This window comes from Eublepharis macularius, chromosome 3, assembly GCF_028583425.1.
Source record: "Eublepharis macularius isolate TG4126 chromosome 3, MPM_Emac_v1.0, whole genome shotgun sequence".
In the NCBI taxonomy this organism is placed as follows: Eukaryota; Metazoa; Chordata; class Lepidosauria; order Squamata; family Eublepharidae; genus Eublepharis; species Eublepharis macularius.
In genome coordinates, this window is record NC_072792.1 from 181,959,697 (window position 1) to 181,982,260 (window position 22,564).

Genomic DNA, 22,564 nt, shown 5'->3' on the forward strand with positions numbered 1-22,564 from the left:
AGCTCTCTGGAGCTCTCTCAGCCCCACCCACCTCACAGGGTGTTTGTTGTTGTGGGGATAATAACGACATACTTTGTAAACCACTCTGAGTGGGCATTAAGTTGTCCTGAAGGGCAGTATATAAATCGAATGTTTTTGTTGTTATTATTATTACCCCTGAGACCGGAAGTTTCAGGTGCTGATACTTCCCTTTGCTCTATTTTTTTTTTAACGTGTCCTCAAGTCAGAACTGACTTATGGCAACTCCAGGTGCAGTTTTCATGGTTAGAGACTAACAAAGGTGGTTTGTCATTGCCTGTCTCTGCAACCCTGGTCTTCGTGGCTCTATATCAGTATACTGTCCAAGGCTGTTTGTAGGCATGTATTTGGGAGAGGGGAAACAGGCCGGAGCCACTTCAGCTCTTTCCAGATTGGGAATACTGCTGTGCGGGAAATGAAACCTGGCCTTGTTTGGGCTGCTGCCCGTAGTATGTCAAGAATTAACAACCAGGGTTATGATGTTTGATCAAAGTTCTGCTCGCTTGCTCTCAAACCGTGCCAGTTAAACACACTTGCACAGACTTTTAATTTTCCATTTTTCATTCTGCTTCCAACTGTGTGCTATATCCTTGGTTGCTTAGGAAAGTGGAGAGCGTGCATTATCTTTGCTCGCTTACTTCCTACCCATTCTGAACAAACTGTAGATGGCTATTATATCCAAACTGGCCTCTATGCTTTTGTGATTTCTCTCCAAACCAAGAGTGCAGAACAGCTTCAAGCTGGGATTTCCAACCCTGTTTTAGATCCAGAGGAGTTAGGCATGTTAGTCTGGAGTAGCAAAATAGTAAAGAGTCCAGTAGCACCTTTAAGACTAACCAACTTTATTGTAGCATAAGCTTTCGAGAGCCACAGCTCTCTTTATCAGATGCAATCCTGTTTTGTTGTTATTGTTGATGTTGATATTTTTGATATACTTTTTATTTTATTGATAAGATAAAAAGCCCAATAAAAAGAGCAGAGAAAAGAGAAAGAAAAGAAAAAGAAATTAAATTTCTTCTTTGAAATATAATCCACAAATCATCTGTTCATTTTTTCTCATCTCACACAGAAAGTCAATAAGGGGTTTCCAATTAACCATAAAGACAATGTTTGATCTCTGATCAGAGCTGTAAGTTTAGCCATCTCCACTAACTCCATCATTTCCACAATCCAGTCAGCCATTGAAGGCAGTACTGTACTTTTCCATTTTTGCGCATATAAAAGCCTAGCCACCGTGGTCATATATAAAAATAGATGTAGATCGTCAGGCACGTTTTGCAAGGCTGTTGCTTTAACAGGATTAAAGCTTCGTCGAAGGCTTCTTTGAATGGGGTATTTGTATGACTGGTTTAATTCCTCGTAGTTTTTTAATTTTTCTATCTACGACGATGGATGTAACTGTTTTTAGATGACTCATGTTTTTTGTTTTGTTTTGCATCTTGTGACGGCCTATGGCTAATGACAATAAATCTATCTTTCCATCTATCTATATAAAAATAGTAGCAAACCACCCCGTAAAAAGTCTGCCAAGAAAACGTCGTGATGCGACGTCCCCCCATGGGTCGGTAATGACTCGGTGCTTGCACAGGGGACTACCTTTACCTTTTATATAAAAATAGAATGCCATGTTTATTTCCCAGCTGTTTGTCCATTAGTCCCAACAAAAAGGCTTCTGGTTTAAATTGTATATCGATCTTCAAACTTTTCTGTATTAACATATGAATTTGAGACCATATTATTATTATTTTTGCTCCCCAAATGGGAGGCTTCAGGCAGCCATGCCGTTCAGTCTGTTGTTGTTGTTGTTGTTGTTGATAACCTGGGAAGTACCTGATTGACTCAGATGTATGGTCCCGTGTGCTCCAACCCACCCAGTCCTCTCTCTATGGGTTAATTTCAGAGGGAAACAGAAATGCACCGTCCAGACTCGGTAGCAATAATAACATAATAATAACAACATTCGATTTATATACCACCCTTCAGGACAACTTAATGCCCACTCAGAGCAGTTTACAATATTATTATCATCCCCACAATAAAACACCTTGTGAGGTGGGTGGGGCTGAGAGAGCTCCAGAGAACTGTGACTAGCCCAAAGTCACCTAGCTGGTTTCAAGCGGGGGAGTGGGGAACCCAGGGCTTTTTTTTCTGGGAAAAGAGGTGGTGGAACTCAGTGGTTGCCACCACAGGGGGCAACTCTTGGTGGTAGGTAGAGCCCCTGGGTACCACATGTGCATGCGCAAAGTGCGTGCACGCTCCCAGGACTGCACAATGATGCCACTTTGGGTCAGCTGAAACAAAGGGAGAGTTTTTTAAAGTTTAAATCGCCCTCAGCGAAAATGGTCACATGGCTGGTGGCCCCGCTCCCTGATCTCCAGACAGAGGGGAGTTTAGATTGCCCTCTGCACCGCGGCATGGAGGGCAATCTAAACTCCCCTCTGTCTGGAGATCAGGAGGCGGGGCCACCAGCCATGTGACCATTTTCAAGAGGTGCCAGAACTCCGTTCCTCCACGTTCCGGCTGGAAAAAAAAGCCCTGGGGGGAATCAAACCCGGCTCTCCAGATTAGAGTCCCATGCTCTTAACCACTACACCAAAGTGGCTCTCTAGGCAATCAACCATGTCTGGGGTGCAGATTTTCTAACATCAGGCACCAGTCACCAGACAGTGGACTTACTGCACCTGTCTCCGACCGGAAATAGAAGAATATCATAGCCAGTCAAAGACCTGTTGCAAAGGGAGGGGCGGTTCTGTAGGGAGGAAGCTTGTTTGCAGATTGGCGCATTGGTGCCTGATTCATGTATGACGAGATGAATTGCCTGTGGAACGCAGATTGTAAGATTCTCAGTTCCATTGCGGAAGTTCAATTAAATGACTTTATAGGCTATTATATCCACCCAGATTACCTAAGATTGACATATGGTAGGCATCCAGTTTCTGGCCTCTGGAGAATGATTAATTCTATTGTGCAGTTGGAAACACCGGCTGTTCTCTTGCATCAAGATACTCCAAGAAGGCATTTAAACCAATAGATTTTTTTTTTAAAAATTGAAACAACTGATTTCAGCATGCAGTTTACACAACAGTGTATGATGAAAATGTATGTTTTGATCTAGAAACAGAACATAGATGTGATTCTGTTCTTGTCCAGAATATAAAGTTGATGAATGGTACCCTCCTTCCACCCCCAAGTTCCTTCTTGTCCTAAACAGAGTGGGTTGGAAAAGCTGCAAGGTGAAGCCGATTCTACTAGAAACAGTTTCATCTAAAATCTGGAGAGCCAGTATGCTGTAACGGCAAGAGGACCAGAGAGATTCGGATTCCAGTCCCCAAACAAAACTTTTCAAGCCCATCACTGATTCTCACCTGACCCACCTTGAAGGATTGTTGTGAAGATAAATCTAGATAATCCAATCTACACTGCCCTGAATTCCCTGAAGAGAGGGCAGGACAAGAACAACTGATAAATCAGTGTAAAAATGGGCTTCGTTCATTCATTCATTCATCAGTTGTTCATTCATTCATTCATTCATTCATTCTGTTCTTTATAGTCCAATTTCTCAGTGGGAGTCAAGATGGATTTTATAGTGTACTGTAAGTCGATATGACATGGGGGGAGAGTGAAAGGGGACAAGATTTGGCAGAAAGCTCCCTCTAGGTTTTTGCCGGGTTTAAGGAAAGGTAGAAGAGAGAATTTTGAAAAATAAATATTTGTTCCACTCTTCCTTTCAGAAAGTTCAAGGGGTGGGTGGGTCTCTTGCCCTGGTTGATTTTTTTGTCTGTTTTAGCTAGACTTTGTATCTTTAGTGGAAAAACGACATTTCCCACTTCCTTTCTGTACTCAGGATAGCTACAGCTGTACATCCACACATGTTTCTGGCAAACCAGGTTTAAGACTTGGTAGATTTATGTCCTTTAAACTGCCACAGGGTTCTTGATTGTATTTCACAGGGGGAGTTGGAGGTTCCCAGAAGCATCATGTACCCACAACACACTCCCTGGGCTCAGCAGCACACAAAGTAGTGACAAAGTCACTGCCAGGTTGTGTCACCGTTCAATGTTTTTCTGCTCAAGGATTCCCCCATCCTACTCCGCTGATGAGAGCTGATACACACACAGATATCCCTCCCTCTGTCCGTCAGCCCTTTGCCAATTTGTATTCAAAGTCCTTCTTTCCCCCATCAGGGTCCAGGAAGTGGCTGACCCGTCTGGCTCGGAATGCCGAGGCCTCGCACAGGCGGGACGACAAGACGTTGCTGAACGGCACCCGAGACGGGAAGCCGGAGGAGAACGCCACCCAGTATGCCGTCTTGGCCATTGTGCCGGTCTTCTGTGTGATGGGCCTCCTCGGCATCCTCTTCTGCAACTTGCTGATGAAGAAGGGCTACCACTGCACGGCGCAGAAGGACGAGGAGGGAGCCAAAGCCGAGAGGAACGGTGAGAAAGGAGCCATCCAGCTGGGATGCCAGGCCTTCTCGCTGGGCTTCATAATATGCCTGTATTCCCATTGTCCCAATACCTGAGTGCAATGTGACACAAAGAGTCACTTGTGACTTCTGTTACGATACGATAAAGCATCCCTGTTGTGTGACGTTATGTGCGCACAATTTAAGTCTCCGATTTTGCCAGGCCGATGTAGGCGATTCTCTGGTCTCAGCCTTCTATGTGCAATAGTAATGTTGACAGCTGCTGTACAGGGCCATTTTAAGAATGGCAGAAGTCGTTTGGAGGCTCACATTTCGCCCTGTGTGTTGGCACCCTCTTGGTAAAGCAGATGAGGCATCTGTGAATCCCAAGAATTGTCAAAGAAAAGCATGCAGGGATAGGGGAAGGAGGCAAATACTTAGCTAAAGATATCCAACTCTCTGCTATATTCGAAAATAGAATGCAAGCTGCTCAAGTGCTCCGTCATCTCTTGGAAGTCTCTTTGCTCCACTTGGCCTAGTGGCCGAGCCTCTGCTTTGCGTGCTGAAGTTCCTGGTTTTTTATCCCAGTTTAAAAGGTACTGTCAATAGGAAGAGGGCTCACAAAGGGCCTGGCGAGCTACTGCTGGAGAATTCATTTTTATTGCTTTATATGATTGTTATCCTCCCTTTGCCCAAGGAGTTTGGAGTCACGGGAGAACAAGGCAAGAAGAGCTCATAGAGCACCGTGATAGAGCACCTGCTCTACGAGCTCTTCTTGCCAAGGAGTTTGGAGTGGCAAACACAGCCCTTCCACCCTACTTTTAGCCTCACAACAACCCTGCAAGGTCACCCAATTGTGGCTGGGAGGCAATTTGAACCTGGGTCTCCCCTGTCATAGTCTGACACAGTTACCACAGCCCCACACTAGCAGTGCTCGACAATATGAGACTAGATGTTCTGGTGTGGAATAAGGTAGCGTCACTCCTGTTAAATTATGAAGGACGGTCTGCCTGCTCCTCCAGTGTATGAAAGGTGCATGTTCATTCATAGAAATGCCTTTGAAGGAGCTTCCCTGGGCTGGGCTGACTGCCAGCTAGGGAGGGGTTTGTTCTTTCACTTTAAGGCTCGGGACCGGAGGAGTGGAGAGCTGAGTGTTGTTATATCATCCATACAAACTTCTGACTCACCAGCCTCTTTCCTATTCCTCGCGGTCTGTCTTTCCTGCCTTGGGCTTTCTCTTCTGCACAAACAGGCTCCAAACTCTTTTCTTTGTTTTGAAACTTCATCTTCCAGCTTTTGTCTTTGTTCTGCCCGATTCTTTTTTTTTAAGCACCTCTTGCCAATAACTTGCTGCAATTAAGGCAAGCGGACAGCTGTGGTTTTTTTTTTTTGCAAAGTACTTTGCAAAATCACTCCTCCGTATGCTTATTGAACCTCACCTTTTCTCACCTTCCAATTCAAAAGCTCAAGTGCTTTGCAAGGCTTCAGTATTTTTGCACATTAGTGTAGCCTCCCACATCTGAGCCGCTTGAATGGCTGGCAAGGAGGTCTCGCTGGTGGATCTTTGCCAGCTGTAGCTCTGGTATCAGGATGTGCCGATGGTACCTGTGGTTTGTGGCTGCCTCCACCTCCACACAACATGAGCCACTGAGATTGGAGGGAAGGCGAGGGGGACGTGGAAAGATAGTGCTTTGAACCCCTTCCCTAGCCACATCCTCCACATCTGTGAGAGCTCAAAATAGAAGAGAGGGGTCATGCAGTCAGAAGGACTTCCATCCCTGCTGGAACCAACGATGGCTTCCGGCCAGGGACCGGAAACAGCAGCTGAGCAGCTGGGTGCTAAACTATAGAACCCTCCCATGTCAAAATAGGTTTTCAAGCTAATAGGGACACAACCCCAGGAGCAAAAGGGACACATCTCCAGGAGCAATGCTTGAAGCTTGGGTAACGCAGCTCACAGTAGTGAAAAACCCCAGAGCTGAATCTAGGATCTTACAAGAAAAGTTTATTTAATGTGAGCCAGTGCCACGGAAGGCAGAGGGGAGAAAGATTTAGGGGAAGAAGATTTAGCAGTGGTGATCTGGATTCTGGCAGAGGTGCCCATGTAACTTAAAAAAAAAACATTGGCAAAGCAGGATATTAAATCCCAAACAGGAAAGGTTTGCTGAAGCTCATGGGAACCCTTGTGTAATTGTAGAACAAAGTGAAATGGGGCCAGGGGTCAGGCAGGCCACTGATAGCCTGCTCCATGTTTGTTTGTTTGTTTAAAATGTTTTCTATAGTTTCGGGTGGGTAGCCACATTGGTCTGTAGTAGAAGAGAAAGATTTGAGTCCAGTAACATCTTTAAAGATCAACTAGATTTCCAGAGAAAAGAGCAAGAGTCCAGTAGCACCTGTAAGCCTAACAAAACCTGTGGTAGGATATGAGCTTTTGTGAGTCACAGCTCACTTCTTCAGGTACCAGATTCTTCAGATTTCGAGTCTGACTCTCAAAAGCTCATACTCTGGAAATCTGGTTGGTCTTTAAGGTGCTGTTCGACCCAAATTTTGCTCTTCTACTACGGAACAACACGGTTCCGTAGCATTTTCTATGCTTCCCTTCAACCCAACCCAGGGTGCCCAAGTCGGTGAACGTTAGAACATTTCAAACATTAAAAAAATTAAAATAAACATATGTATTTAAAATGTTTAAAACAAATAAAGCATATAAACACATAAACAGGAAGGAGAGCTAATAAAAGTTTGTGAGGAAGGAAGATTTAGTATTTTGCTGCCTTAAAAAAAGAGGCGAACTCAAACTGAGGCCAGACTGGGGCAGAATTTATTAAAGAAGGGCCTTGCCTGCTACATTTCAACAGAATAACTTCCTTGGGGGTAACTGGTCAGAACGTTCCTGTTTTATTTTTTTTTAAAAGCATTTCCTGTCAGTTTTGCTTGGCTTGCACAGAACATTTCATCCAATGGCTACTGATAATTTTGGATAAGTCTTGGAAAATTGTCTGGAAGTGACTGGTATTTAGGCCAGAGTCTGAGAAGTAGGCCAGGGAGCTGTTATTTGTCACATATACCCAAAATGTGGGAGGAGGAAAATTCTGCCATGGCAATGTAGTGTAGTGGTTAGAGTGTCGGGTTGGGGGCTGGGAGACCCCAGGCTCAAATCCTCACTCTTCCATGGAAGCACACTAGGTAGGGTTACCAGGTGTCGGCTGGTTGCGGGCAAACTCCCGGGGATTTGCCCCTTTCTCCGCTGATCGTTGAGCGATCGGCGGGAGGGGGCAAGCTCCTGGACCGTGCCCGCCACTGGCAACCACCTCAGGAGCGCACACCATGCGCGCGCTCCCACCCCTCGCACTGACCGTGGGAACATCCCTGCACTCCGATTTGGCCCCAAATCAGCCAAATCAGAGCACGGGAGCACTCCTGTGACTGGCGCAATGACATCACTTACAGAAGTGACGCCGCCACGCACTTGGCGTGATGATGTCACTTCCGGAGGTGACGTCATCATGTCGCCACTGGAATGCACGTGCACAACCCTAGCACTAGGTGACCTTGGTGGGCCAGTCACACACTGTATCAGCCTCTCCTGCCTCACAGGGTTGTTGTGGGAGAAAATGGAGCAGAGGAACAAAATGTAAGCTGCTTTGTGTCCCAATTGTGGGGAGAAAAACAGGATAAATGAAGTAAATAGATATTTACACCAATGCAAGATTAGTTTTTTTCCATGTATGACATCAAAAAGTGGAGTGGGGGGACACTCGGGTTGCCAGGTCCAGGTTGAGAAATTCCTGGAGATTTGGGGGTGGAGTCTGAAGATGGTGGGGTTTGAGGAGGGGAGGGGCCTCAGTGGTGTATAATTCTATAGAGTTCACCCTTCATAGCTGCCATTTTCTCCAGGGAATCTGATTTGTTGCCTGGAGATCAGTTGTAATTCCAGGAGGTCTCCAGCTACCACCTGGAGGCCGGCAGCCCTAGGGGACACCAACCACCCAGAAATCTCTGTAAAAGAGCCCAAGTGTTCAATCTCTCTGGTCTGACTGGCACAGTTTCCCTCACTCACTTCACACCTTCACATCTCCCTCCCTGCTAACATCAACAATTGTTTTGTGAGAATTAGGACTATATGATTTCTGAACTACCCATCTGAGGCTGCGGTTGCCATAGCTACCGCCAAGGCCCTATACCTGAGAAAGAGGCCGAGTGGGGGGTGAGATTGTTTGTTGTAAGGCAGCCCTGACCTAATTCTGTAGGGAACTGTGACTTGTTGCTCCATTTCTGTGGCATAGATTGCTTCTAAAGCAATCCAGAGACCCTTGAGGGGGAGGGTGGCCAGGCTCCAGGTGGTGGCTGGAGATCTCCCAGAATTACAATGGATCTCCAGGCAACAGAGACCAGTTCCCCTGGAGAAAATGGCAGCTCTGAAGGGTGAATTCTATGGCATTCTACCCCACTGGGGCCACTCCCTTCCTCAGACCCTGCCGTCTCCAGGCTCCACCCCCCAAATCTCCATTTCCCAGCCTGGGCCTGGCAACCCTTGGGATTTGGGGGGTGGAGCCTGGAGAAGGCGGGGTTTAGGGAGAGGAGGGGCCTCAGTGGAGTAGAATGCTGTTGAGTTCACCCTTCAGACCAGCCATTTTCTCCAGGGGAACTGGTCTGTGTTGCCTGGAGATCAGTTGTAATTCCGGGAGATCTCCAGTTACCACCTGGAGGCTAGTAACCCTAGGTATTGTCAACAACAACAACTTAGGGTGGAAAGGGCCATCAAGTCACAGCCAACTTATGGCAACCCCTGCTGGGGTTTTCAAGGCAAGGGACAAACAAGGGTGATTTGCCATTGTCTGCTTGGGCCTAGCAACCCTGGACTTCCTTGGTGGTTTCTTATCCATGTACTAACCAGGGCTAACCAAGCATACTTCCAAGATCTGTTGAGATCAGGCTAGCTTTAGTGGGGCAGAAACCGCTGAGGGAAGTTTGTCCCACAAGAACTTCTGCCCACCATCTTGGTCCTCTGGCTCGAGGATTAGCCAGTGTTTCTAGGATCATACATAAGGGCCCATTTGGAACACAGGGGTAAAACATTGTACTGAGGAGCCCTGGATTCGGATAGTGTGACCTGGTTGACCTCAGACAATTTGCGTGCTCTCGGCCCAATGTGGTTCACAGAATGGCAGGGCAGTTCTTTGGTAGGCACGGAGGGCAGAGTGTAATTGCCTGATATGTGACTCTGACCAGCTTGGAGAAAAGATGGCTGGAAAATGTCATGAGAACTGCTCTGGAGACGATCCGAAAAGCCGTAAAGGAGTCTCCGGGGCTCACAAAAGCATCTTTCCCTGTTGGTGGACATCCCCTGAAGAGAGGATTTATTTATTTAATCTTTAAACGTCCTTTATACCCCCCCACTTTTCTCCCATGTGGGGGCCCAGAGTGGCTTGCAACATTCTCCCTTTTTGCCATTGTCTACCTCACAGCAGCCCTGTGAGGTAGGTGGGACTGAGAGTGAGCAACTGGCCCAAGGTCACCTAGCAAGTGACCTTGCTGGAGATTCGAACCTGGATCTCCCAGATCATAGTCTGACATTCTAACCACTACACCATGCTGGCTGTTGACTTCCCTGGTGGGAATATTCCTTTTTAATGCCCTTGGGGTGTGTAGTTCATGCGTCTCTCCTTCTCACACCACATAGGAAAGGGTCGTGCACTCATGCAGACAAATGCCGATTCTATCAGTCGGCCCCAAATAGAACTGCTTTTCAGCATCAGCTGCTTTCTGTGTTTCTCAGAGTCACAGGGCGCCGTGACACACTGCCTTTGCAGGAAAACCTGAGCCCTGGAGTTGTGCAGCAAGTATGCAACAGCTCCATCTTCTGTCTGCTAAACGCAAGGCTGTTTAGCTGCTGGAATGCACCTTAGGGCAAAGACAGGCATGTAGCTACAGACTTGGCTCTCCTTACTGCCTATCTTGCAAGCAAACTTCTCAGGGTTTGTGCCGGGCAAAGAACAGGGTATCTTCCTTTTTCAACGTTCCGTTCTATCCCTGCAGGCAATAGTTCAGCCTACCGCATAGAAGATGCGAACGAAGACACCATCGGTGTTCTTGTGCGCCTGATCACGGAGAAAAAAGGTAAGACCTCGACTGGAAAGGAGGGTTGATGGAGCAAGGGGGAGGGGGAACATCACTTTTCCAGGCTTACGAGAAAAAAAAGTCCCGAGCCCACTATATATAAATAAACTATTGCTGCGCATGATTCAACACATAACTCATACCTGCATACATGCAGCAGCCTTATATTGAATCGGACCATTGGTCCATCAAGGTCAGTATTGTCTGCTCAGACTGGCAGCTGTTCTTCAGGGTCTCAGGTGGAGGTCTTACCTCTCACCTGCTTTCTAATCCCTTTTTTAAAACTGGAAATGCTTGGGTTGGGAGTGAGCTTGGGTTGGGACCTTCTGCGCGCAAAGCAGATAACAATATTAACAGTGCACTTATGTATTGCTCTTCTAGGCAGATTAGTGCCCTCTCAGAGCAATGAACAAAGTCAGTGTATTATTATTCCCACAATGCAGCTGGGGAGCTGGGGCTGAGAGCAGGGGTTCACCCAAGGCCACCTGCTGAGCTCACGGCAGGAGTGGGAGTCGAACCAGCAGAGTGCTGATTCACCTCGCAGCCGCTTATAATAACTGCGCTTATATACCACTCTTCTAGACAGTAGTGCCTCACTCAGAGTGATGAACAGTGTTGTTGTTATCCCCACAATACAGCTGGGGAGCTGGGCTGAGAGGAGTGGCTCACCCAAGACCACGTTCTGAGCTCAGGGCAGTAGTGGGAGTCAAACCAGCAGAATGCTGATTCACAGCCCAGCCATTTAACTGCTGTACTGCAGTGGCTCTTGATAGATGCTCTACCACTGAGCCACAAGCCGTCACCTTATGGCTCCAGTCAAAGGCCAGCATATCCTGTCTGTTTCAAAGGGAGTTCTAAATGCGTCCCACCTACTTTTACTTTAATTACTCCCTGTCTTTCTAGCCAGGGTGGACCCAGAGCAACTTACGTTGTTGTCATCTCCATTTCACCCTCACAACAGCCCTGTGAGGCTGAGGATGTGTGACTGGCTCGAGGTCACCCAGCAAGCTTCCATGGCAGAGTGGAGATTCGAACCCGGGTCTCCCAGATCCCAGCCCAATATATTATGCACTGGACCCCACTAACTGTCAAGATAGTCTGCAGGAGCGCTCAATTTCTTTAATCACCTTTTAGTGTGATGCAGTGGTTTAACAACAGTTATGATGTTCGTTGGAAATGGAGTTCAAATCCTACTCTTCCCATACTGGGATGGAGCTGTGGCTCAGTGGCAAAGCATCCATTTTGCAAGCAAAAGGGCCCAGGTTCACCGCCAGCAAAAAGGACCTGGCAGTAGGTGGTGCGAAAGAAAGCCTGAGACCCTGGAGAACTGCTGCCCATGCAAATAGACAAGGCCGAGCTTGAAAGACCAAGGGTCCGACGTAGAAGGAAACGTCTTGTGGGAAAGAGGTGGCACAGCTCAGCAACGGCACCTCCCAACAGCATTCCTCCCAGCAGAGAATGCTTGCTAGCAGAAAGGCCCATTTTAATCGGTCTCATCTTCACCTTGGTAAATGTCATTTTGAACCCTGTTTAGATGACTTTGGATGCCTTCCGTGCTTTCAGCTTGGTGTAGTGGTTAAGAGCACGGGACTCTGATCTGGAGAACGGGGTTTGATTCCCTGCTCCTCCACTTGAAGCCAGCTGGGTGACCTTGGGCTAGTCACGGCTCTCTCAGAGCTCTCTCAGCCCCACCCACCTCACAGGGTGTTTGCTGTTGTGGGGATAATAATGACATACTTTCTAAACTGCTTTGAGCGGGTATTTGGTGTAGTGGCTGAGAGCCAGTTTGGTGTAATAGTTAAGAGCAGCAGGACTCTAATCTGGAGAGCCGGGTTTGATTCCCCACTCCTCCACTTGAAGCCAGCTGGGTGACCTTGGGTCAGTCGCAGCTCTCTCAGAGCTCTCTCAGCCCCACCCACCTTACAGGGTGACTGTTGTTGTGGGGATAATAATGACGTACTTTGTAAACCACTCTGAGTGGCCATTAAATTGTCCTGAAGGGCAGTATATAAATCGAATGTTGTTATTATAAGTTGTCCTGAAGGGCGGTATATAAATCAAACGTTGTTGTTATTCATGTTTACTGGGAGATTTTTGCTGCTGCCAAGTTGCCCAAGCTAGAGGCTGGCAGTATTGACAATTATGGTGGTTTTAGAGCTCATTGTTAACCATAAGCACGGCCTATGGATGTTTTAAATAAAGCAGTAGATACTGGGTCCTCCTCTCTTCCCGAGACCCTGTAGAACTGCTGCCCATCAGAACCGAGAGCTAAGTGGACCAGAGTTGGTCTTATTCTGGTCTGCTTCTCACCACAGTGGAAAATTTGGGTCTGGTTTACTAGCATCTTCTCTCTGTAGAGGGAGAATCCGGATTCTTGACATCTTACTTTTTACAGTCAGGGGATTATTTTAATAAGGATGAATATTCCATCATGTTGGCTTCTCTCTCAAAACTAGGGTTGCCAGTCTCCAGGTAGTGGCTGGAGATCCCCCAGAATTACAGCTGATCTCCAGGCCACAGAGATCAGTTCACCTGGAGAAAATGGCTACTTTTGGGGGTGGACTCTATGGAATTATGCCATGCCAAGATCTTTTCCCTCCCCAAACCCCACTTTATCCAGGTTTCTCCAGATATCACCCACAAGACCTCCAGGAATTTCCCAAGTTGGAGCTGGCAACCCTACTCAAAACATGCACACGCTCTTTAAATCTAAAGCAAAACATTCCTGACACGGACTCTACCCTTCAACAAGAACTAATTTGAGGCAGTTGTATGTATTCATCACACACCGCCTCCATTTTCTAAAAGATTTTCTTTCATTTCCCCTCTCCTATTTCCTCCCAACAGAGAATGCTGTTGTCCTGGAGGAGATGCTGAAGGAGTATCACAGCAAACAACTCATGCAGCCCGTTTACAAACCTGCGAACAAGTACGAGACCTTTCTCTTCTCTTCCTCCACTGCAGCCCCCACCTCCCCAAATCTGGCGGCTCAAAGACAGAGACACAAAGAAAAGGAGACTTAGGGGCTGGCTCTGCCAGGAAATGTGGCAGAGGGAAAGAAAGCCGTGAAGTGGCTTCTATTCCTTGAAGGATAGAGGCAGGCCTTTATTAAGGAGATTTACGACTTGCTTCCTAAGGGGGAAAAAACCCTCAGTGTGAATTCCAATGCACCATAAAACAAGCTGACGAGACAATTTCAGCAGCAGATGAGAGCATAGTGTATATTCTGAGCCGGAGCCAAGAAAACAGAATTGGATGATTGTAGGCCTGGATCAACAGGTCTTCAGAGTTTTTTTTTTTAAAGCATCCACATTAATCTTGCACAACAAAAGAAGTCCTTTAAGATCTTAAAGAGGAACCCCTTCGTTGAAACATAACTTTTCATTGCCCAAAAGTCTATATTGCAGTAAATTGGATTATAGCGCTTAAGGTCCCATAAGGCTTTTTTGCATTAATACAGTAAGGCCACAGATTTCCACCTCCCCAAAAAAATCTCAGCAGGAAGCTGGTTCCTTAGCCCAGAGACCATGGAAGCCACTTTCTGCTTGGAAACGGCCCCAGGGAAAGCGGTATTAAATAGATCTACCTTTGGGAAAGGGACATAAGGGTGGAAGGTCCTCCCTATTCTTGACCGAATGAGAAGAAACATATTTACCTGTGAAATCAAAAAGAGTCCAGTAGCACCTTTAAGACTAACCAATTTTATTGTAGCATAAGCTTTCGAGAATCACGTTCTCTTTCCTCCTCTATATTTGGCCAGTTTCCTTCTGCCCTCCATGCATCTGACGAAGAGAACATGATTCTCGAAAGCTTACGCTACAATGAAATTGGTTAGTCTTAAAGGTGCTACTGGACTCTTTTTGATTTTGCTACCACAGACTAACACGGCTAACTCCTCTGGATATTTACCTGTGAGATTTCTACATGCATGGCTTTCCCAAAGAAAAATCTCCCATGCAGAAATGATTAAAGGGATGGAACACTTCCCCTATGAAGAAAGGTTAAAGCGCTTGGGGCTCTTTAGCTTGGAGAAATGACGACTGAGGGGTGACATGACAGAGGTTTACAAGATTATGCATGGGATAGAGAAGGTAGAGAAAGAAGTATTTTTCTCCCTTTCTCACAATACAAGATCTTGTGGGCACTCAATGAAATTGCTGAGCAGTTGGGATAGAACAGATAAAAGGAAGTAGTTCTTCACCCAAAGGGTGATTAACACATGGAACTCACTGCCACAGGAGGTGGTGGCAGCTTCAAGCATAGACAGCTTCAAGAGGGGATTGGATAAACATATGGAGCTGTGGCTATTAGCCACAAGGTATAGAGGGAACTCTCTGTCTAGGGCAGTGATGCTCTGTAGTCTTGGTGTTTGGGGGGGACAATCAGTGGGAGGGCTTCTAGTGTCCCTTCCCCACTGGCAGACCTCCTGAGGACACCTGGTTTTTTGGCCGCTGTGTGACACAGAGTGTTGGACTGGCTGGGCCACTGGCCTGATCCAACATGGCTTCTCTTACGTTCTTATGAAACTGAAATACCGACGGATTGCTTTTGCTAGATGCGAAGGGAAATGATTTGGCTATGGGACGTCCTTGAGCGCTCTCCCCTCCTGTTGACGCTGGCCTCGCTTGTCCCTAGGTTGCAACTCCTGCCCCAGATCCCTCACATCTGCCGGCACCAGCACCATCTTCACACGGTCCAGGGCTTAGCCACCCGTTCGGGCCCCACCTGTACCCGCTGCAGCCAGAGGAAGTGGCCCGAGGTGCTGCTTTCCCCAGAAGCCGCTGCTGTAGCCGCCAGCAGCGCCGGTGTCAAGCCAGCAAAACCAGGAAGCAAGGTTGGCCGGCCGGGAGAAATCACCATCCTCTCTGTGGGCAGGTATTTCCATTTATTTAATTATTTCTATCTACGATGAAGAGCCAATCACGAGCAGGGCCGTTTCCACACGGCTTACCTTCTTCCAAAAACTTCTGAAAAACAGCGTCTTTGCATGCTGTTATCACACGAGAAGACGCTGTCTTCCGTGATAACTGTCTTCTCACGCGATAACAGCCTCTTCCTGGTGAGATTTCGCGCGCAAAGACGCTGGTTTTCGGAAGAAGGTAAGCCGTGTGGAAACGGCCCAGGTCTGTGTATGTTATGTCATTGCAGCCTCCTTGAATTCTGAATGCCCCCATCCATGTTCACTTTTGTTTTAAAGCGAGAGGGGAGCCCTCAAGATGAAGACAGAATTTTAAAAACCGAAGTTTTTAAAATTGCCGAAGTGAGGGGGGCAAAAGAGCCCTGTTCCATCTCCCACCCCCATCCTCATACACTTTTAGCTTTCCCAGACGCAGGATTTGGATAGGGTTGCCAAGTCCCGATACCCTCCCGGGGAGAGGAGGTGTCCTGGCATTTACCTCATGCCAGCGGCGAGGTCTTCTTCTGGAAGTGACATCATCGCATCAGCCACAGGAGCACTCCCACGCTCTGTTTGGGGCTGATTCAGCCCGTTTGGGGCCCAAATCAGCCCCAAACAAAGCTCAGGAATGCTCCTGCAGCTGGCGTAATGACATCACTTCCGGAAGCAATGTCTCCATGCCTGTTGGGAGCATGCGCACGGCACGTGTTCCTGAGGTGCCTGCCAGTGGTGGGCAACCTCCAGGAGCTTGTCACTGTCCACCAACCACTGACAGGTTGGTGGGCAAGGTGGCAAATCCCCGGGAGTTTGCCTGCCACCGGCGGGCACCTGGGAACCCTAGATTTGGAAGAGACTATCCTTTAAAAACCCTGGGGAATCATTCTGCCCTAAGCATGCTCTGAGACACGCGGGCCATAATGGACTTTATAGGTCAAAAGAGGCACCTTGCTTTGTATCTGGAAGCTAACAGGTAGCCAAACACAGTTGCAATGAGATGGGTTGGATGGTCTGCCAAAAGTCTCTGCTCTGCGGCAAACACTCTTTGGTTGGCTCCTCTCCCAGTTCCTCCTTTGGGAAACCATGACGGTTTCTGAGCTTGTCCCCCCAGAGGCAGCTGAGAGGTTCGTCGGATCTGTGCATCACTGGGATATGTGTGTTTCCCCCCCTTTCCAAAAGGTTCCGTGTCGCCCGGATCCCAGAACAGAAGCCCAGCCCCTCAGAAGTGAAAACCATCTCTGAGAGCGCAGGGGCTGAGTCAACCGAGCCCCCCTACGCCTGCCTAGTTCCGGAGCAAAAACCGATCCTTGGAAATAGCGTGAAGCCAAAATGGCTTACGACGGGAGATGGCCAGCAAGAGGTGAGAGGGGAAGGGGAAAGCAGGTGCTAACTTTGATTAAGAACTGCCAGTCTCAGAAAAGCAGTGGTGTGTCTGTGGGTCGATTACCGTTTCTCCTTTGAAGATCGTTTTAGGTTAGCAGCCATGTTGGTTTGCAGTAGGACAGCAGGATTGGAGTCCGGTGGCACCTTAGAGACCAACAAGATTTTCAGGGTGTAAGCTTTCGAGAGCCAAAGCTCCCTTCATCAGATACAAGTAGGAATGGAGATCCGTAAGATCTCTATTCCTGCTTGTATCTGAAGAAGGGTGATTCTTCATATCTGAAAAAGGGTGCTCTGACTCTCGAAAGTTTATACCCAGAAAATCTTGTCAGTCTCTAAGGTGCTTTTGGTCTCAAATCCTGTGTTTCTCCTTTGTGCACCCAAACGCACATGACGTTACTGTGACATGATGTTACTTCCTGCCACATGCTTGCAATTCTGTGGGTGCCATGTAGCTCTTGGGCGTTGTGTGTCCTGGTTGTCAGAGAATTGAATTCTGATCCCTGACTTTAAGAAAATCATCCAGAGGAATTCATGCAGTCTTAGTCCTTCCTGCTTGGAAAAAAGTGGAGTAATCCATTTTGCAAACAGGCCTTCAGATATTTTTTATAGCCTGCTTGCATGTGTGAGTCATTTGAGGCCCAAAAGAAGCCACAAAGGAACCACTGTGAAGGTGTCCTAGAAGATCACCTAGAGGCGATCTTATTTGCAACAGGCGACCAGAGAAATGCCTCTAAGATGGCAATATCAGGTAACTCTCTCGGAGGGCTATTTGCAGGGTGAACTGTACCCCACTGTGAAGATAAAAAGTATTTTGAAGATTAAACATAATGGAGGCAATTTTTTATATCAAAGCTTCCATTCTGAAGGGTGTAAATTTCCACAGCCCTCCCACTCCATCCTCCAGACTCCCACTAATATTTTCATGCTCATTTGCAACCACCTCATTTTCTCAACCTGCTGCTTCCTAAACCTGTTTAATAACAACAACAATAACAATAGTAAAAACTACTACTACTACTACAACCATGTGCTTATAATACTGCTCTGCTGGACAGATTACTGTGAAAGTGGTCAACAAATTCAGTGTTATCATTATCCTCACAATACAACTTTGGAGCTGGGCTGAGAGGAGGGGCTGACCCAAGGCCACCCTCTGAGCTCATGGCAGGAGTGGGAGTCGAACCAGCAGAGTGCTGGCTCGGAGCCTAGCCACTTAACCACTATATTACAGCAGCTCTCAGCCTGAAAAAAAACTGCTTTGTGCCAACATGCAAAGCACTTTTTAAAAAAGAAGTCTAACTTTTTAGACACCTCCCTCAGTTCCTTTGGATTGCCCTCCCCCGAAATCAGTGGAGGGAATGTACCTTATGAGGGCTCCAAACCGGTTTGCAAAATCGGGTTGCTGGCTTAGCTCAAGCCTGATTGCTACATAACACTAGCACGGCTGTCCTCCATCAGGCAGACTCTTGAGCAACCCACCCTGTCACCGGGTTCGTTTCTTGCAACTTGGCCTGTCCCTGCCTCTTGTACAGATGTTGCCCTTAGGATAATCACAAAATGTCTTCCTTCACCTGTGAGCAAACGCCCGCCGGCCTGTGTACTGTTTTTGAGGGTCTCCATTTGCAAAACAAGAGATGACTAAGCGTGACGTCTGCTATTGACAGCCTGACACCACACACAATGGGGCACGTTATGACACACAGTAATGATGGGAGGGGAGGAAACTGCTGGAGGAGAAGCTCTTTGGGAAAGAGATTACGAGTTCAGCAGCCCTGAGGAGGCAGGGAGAAGGAGAACAGATAATTGGTTATATACTTCCACCACCTCCCCTGCAGATTACGGTATTGGTGACTGGGAGAATACTCTAAATAAAAAGGGAGTTTTACTGAAAGAGGGTGTACAGCATTGGCTGTAGCCCACAAGGAAGGGGATTGGGACCTTTACGTAACTGCTTGGGATGAGAGCCAGTTTCCTATGCTACAGAGAAGGAGTGGGAAGAATTGGGTGACACCGCTGGGGCAGACCAAAAGTTCCCGTCCAGATACCTCTCACAAGGCCATAAGCAGGCCCTCCAACCCTGGCTGTTTCCCAGCAGCTGATATTCAGAGGTATAGTGCCTCTGACCATGGAGGCTCCATCCAGTCGAGATTACCAGCAATGGAATCTTGAGGAAGGCCGTCATCAGTCAATTTCATGTCACAACACAAGCAGTTGTGATAAATGTGGTTGATCCATAGGTACAGACAATACATAAAATTATTCTTTTCTCCTGTGTGCGTGCTGTCTGATTGAGAAAACAAGAGTCCCCGGACATGTGCAAAGCGTCTTTGCTTATGCATTGCTGATGCCCAGAAAGGGTTCTGGCATGGAACCTGCCCTTTCAATAAAACCAAGCCCCATAAACTGTCAAGAAAGAAACAAGTAGCACCTTTAAGACTAACCAACTTTATTGTAGCATACGCTTTCGAGAACCACAGCTCTCTTGGTCAGATGCAACTTTATTGTAGCATAAGCTTTCGAGAACCACAGCTCTCTTGGTCAGATGCATCTGACGATGCATCTGACGGAGAGCTGTGGTTCTCAAAAGCTTATGCTACAATGAAGTTGGTTAGTCTTAAAGGTGCTACTGGACTCTTTGCTATTTTGCAACTGCAGACTAACACGGCTGATTCCTCTGGAAGAAACAGGCGGTCATGCCAAGCGGGGCACGAATGAAACCTCAGCTGTGCTTCCTGCCATCAAGGCAAACCTTCGCTCCTAAATTCTCCCTTCCCAGTTCTGATTGCAGTATCATGCCTTCATTTTTCTAGGACAGCCCACTTATTGTTAGACTCGGAGAGACTAACCTGGTTATCTGAAGGTAACCCATCAGTTCTGCATTTTGCTGTTGCCAACTTTTATTGCGGGTGAAGGGTTATCTCAAGGGTCCCTGAGTAGCTTTGATACTTCATTGGTGACGGGGGAAAGACTAATTCCCATTCTGGTGCTTTTGAGAAGTGGGCACTACTACGCTTTGCTTTGGGATGCTGGCTAATCTGTCTCTTTTGGGGGGCGTCAGCTGGGGCACCGCAGCACCTTATGATGTCTGAATATATTTTTTAAATTTTATTTATGTCATTTATAGTCCGCCTTTCTCATTGAGATTCAAGGCGGATTATAGACTATGCGATAAGTACATTCAATATCAAGGACACTTCCATAAGCAATGCCATATGATAAATAAGCACAAGTTTACAAAGACATAGCATTAGCAAGAATCCAATACAAAATTGAAGAAATGCTGAAACAGAAGACAAGCAATTCTAGGGCTGACATTAGACAACATAGAACTACCCAGTATGGTGCAACTTGAGGCATAGGTAGCACATAGGAGCACATACTTAAAGCAATAGATAGGACATAAGGCAACATAGTGGTGAAGTCTTTGGTCCTTAACTCATTAGCGGAGCATCTGAGACCCCCTCCCTCCAATACAAAAGTCTTTTTGAATAATTCGGTTTTGCATCATTTGTGGAAAGCCAGGAGAGTGGGGGCTCTCCTGACCTCCACAGGCAGGCCGTTCCACAGGGTAGGGGCCACCACAGAAAATGCTCGTGTGTGGGCTGTTGTTAATTTCACCCATGTGCAGGCTGGCACCTGCAAGGGACCCGGTTTAGATGAGTGAAGCTGCCATGGAGGAACATAGGGAGGGAGGCAGTTGTGCAGGTATTCCAGACCAAGGCCATGAAGAGCTTTGTAGGTGATAACCAATGCCTTGACCTGAGCATAGTAACTGATAGGTAGCTAATGGAGTGACTACAGAATGGGGGTGATGTCATGCTCCTGCTTACTCCTGATTAGGGGTGTGCAAAAAAAAAAAATCGGGTTTCCTGCTTCAGGAAACCCGAAGCAGAAAAAAAGAGTCGGTAATAAGGGATTCCTGAAGCAGCAAGCCGCTTCGGGAATCCCTTGTTTAACTCCGGCATTTAACCCCGGCAGCCACTTCGGTGTGCCCCATAAAGATTTGGAGCACACTGACAAACTACCCCCCCTGCTTATTTCACCCTATGGGGGGGGAGGAGGGAACCCCCTCCTTCCCCTCCCATCGGGTGAAATAAGCCGAGGGGGGGGGAGTTCAAACCCCACCAAGCAGATCAGCTGCTTGGCAGGGTTTGTGGCCAGCCCTTTAAACTCCATCTGGAGGGATGGAGCCAGCTGGAGGGAGGGAGGAGACTTTGAAGGGGCGGAGGTTGCAAGCCTTGTGGGGAGCCTCCTTCCCTTCAAAGTCTCCTCTACTCCCTGGCAGGCTGCACTCAGCCACTTGTCAGGGAAACCCCTGACAAGCAGCTGCGTCAGGGATTTAAATGTCCCTCTTCCTGCCACTGTGCAGCAGCGGGGAGAGGGAAATTTAAACCCTGGCAATCTGTACTCAGCTACTTGTCGGAAACCCTGACAAACAGCTGATTGGTGGTTTAAATGTCCCTCTCCCTCCTGCTGCACAGCGGCATGGAGAGGGACATTTCAACCCCTTGTCCCGAAGCTTCCCGAAGCTACACAAATAGCTTCGGGAGTCTTTGATTCGGGGTTTCCAAAACAGCCTGGGTATGCTGGGACCTTTTCAGAAATCCCAAATCTTTGCGACTCAGGTCCGATTCGGGTATTTTTTCTGAGTTGGAAACCTGAAGTGCACATCCCTACTCCTGATAACAGTTGTGCCATAGCGTTTTGCACTATGTCTCCTAGTTAACTTAGATGAGAGACCTATGTATGGTGCATTACAATAGTCAGTCTTGATGTTACCGTAGCATACCATAGCTCCAAGAAGTCTCTTCCACAAAAGAACAAGCCAACTTTTGTTGGCTGTTAGCAATATTTTGGAAGAGGGGGGGGAAACCAGCAAGTGAATTAATTGAAAAGAACTCTTCATTTGACAGCATTTCAAAATTTTGCATTTTGGCTTTTAACCCCTCATTTAGGCCCCGAAATCAAAAGCTGACTTGGCGATTCGGCTGTCTTGGTTTAAATTACCAATAATAGGGGCAATCTTTTTTTTTTCCTGACTGGATAAATGAATTAAAAATGAGATATTTTCAGAAGTCTTGCATCCAATATTGCTAGATGTTGGCTGTTAGATGTTGGAGACTGTCAAAGGTTGAGATGTACCGCAGAACCATTGGGAAGCAAATGTTTCCCGAATATTCGCAAACTGGGAGAATAGACGTGGAAAAATTCGTAGAGAAACTTTGTCCCACTTGACCCCGTTCTTTTTCAACCCCCTTGTTTTCTCAGCTCTGTTTTCGCTTCCTGCTTGCTGCTTCATCGCTGTCCTCCTCTTTTGCAGGTAATCATCTGACTGCGCCGTACCACACCAGATGTGGAACAGCAGCTAAATTGGAGGATTCCAGCTAAGCACAGGCGGGGCATCACACAAGGTGAAGGACGGCCCTTGTTTTTTCCCCCTTGGGAGAGCACCAGCGCCGTGGAGCATCGTGGGGCGGGTCCTCATGGGTAAACACCATCCATGCCAGCTGGAGGGGGGACGCTCCAAAGGACACGCCTGGCATGGCAAAGACTTTTTTTCCTTTCCTGAAAAAGGACTTGAGGAAAGGGATGGGGGGAGGGAAACCTTGAGCTGCCAAACTGGAACATCTACACATACGCTTTCGTTGCCGCTCCGCCTGGGGTTTGCAGCCTTCTGACCGGGGTGGGGGGGCACTTACCACAGGCATTGCCTCAGAGCCAAATTGAACGGAGGGGAACATGGG

At 47.4% G+C, this 22,564-nt stretch overlaps 1 protein-coding gene across 1 annotated transcript in view; it reads left to right on the top strand.

Moving 5' to 3' along the window:
* The window catches only part of RELT (RELT TNF receptor), a 90,273-nt gene extending 68,078 nt beyond the window's left edge, over positions 1 to 22,195 (top strand). Inside the window, exons 6-12 of the mRNA XM_054974490.1 lie at positions 4,203 to 4,454; positions 10,463 to 10,543; positions 13,391 to 13,472; positions 15,179 to 15,418; positions 16,617 to 16,797; positions 19,631 to 19,680; positions 22,141 to 22,195. Coding sequence (XP_054830465.1) covers positions 4,203 to 4,454; positions 10,463 to 10,543; positions 13,391 to 13,472; positions 15,179 to 15,418; positions 16,617 to 16,797; positions 19,631 to 19,678 — 884 coding nt within the window. The 3' untranslated portion in view covers positions 19,679 to 19,680; positions 22,141 to 22,195. The remainder of the gene's footprint in view (positions 1 to 4,202; positions 4,455 to 10,462; positions 10,544 to 13,390; positions 13,473 to 15,178; positions 15,419 to 16,616; positions 16,798 to 19,630; positions 19,681 to 22,140) is intronic.
* The last annotated feature ends 369 nt before the right edge of the window (positions 22,196 to 22,564 follow it).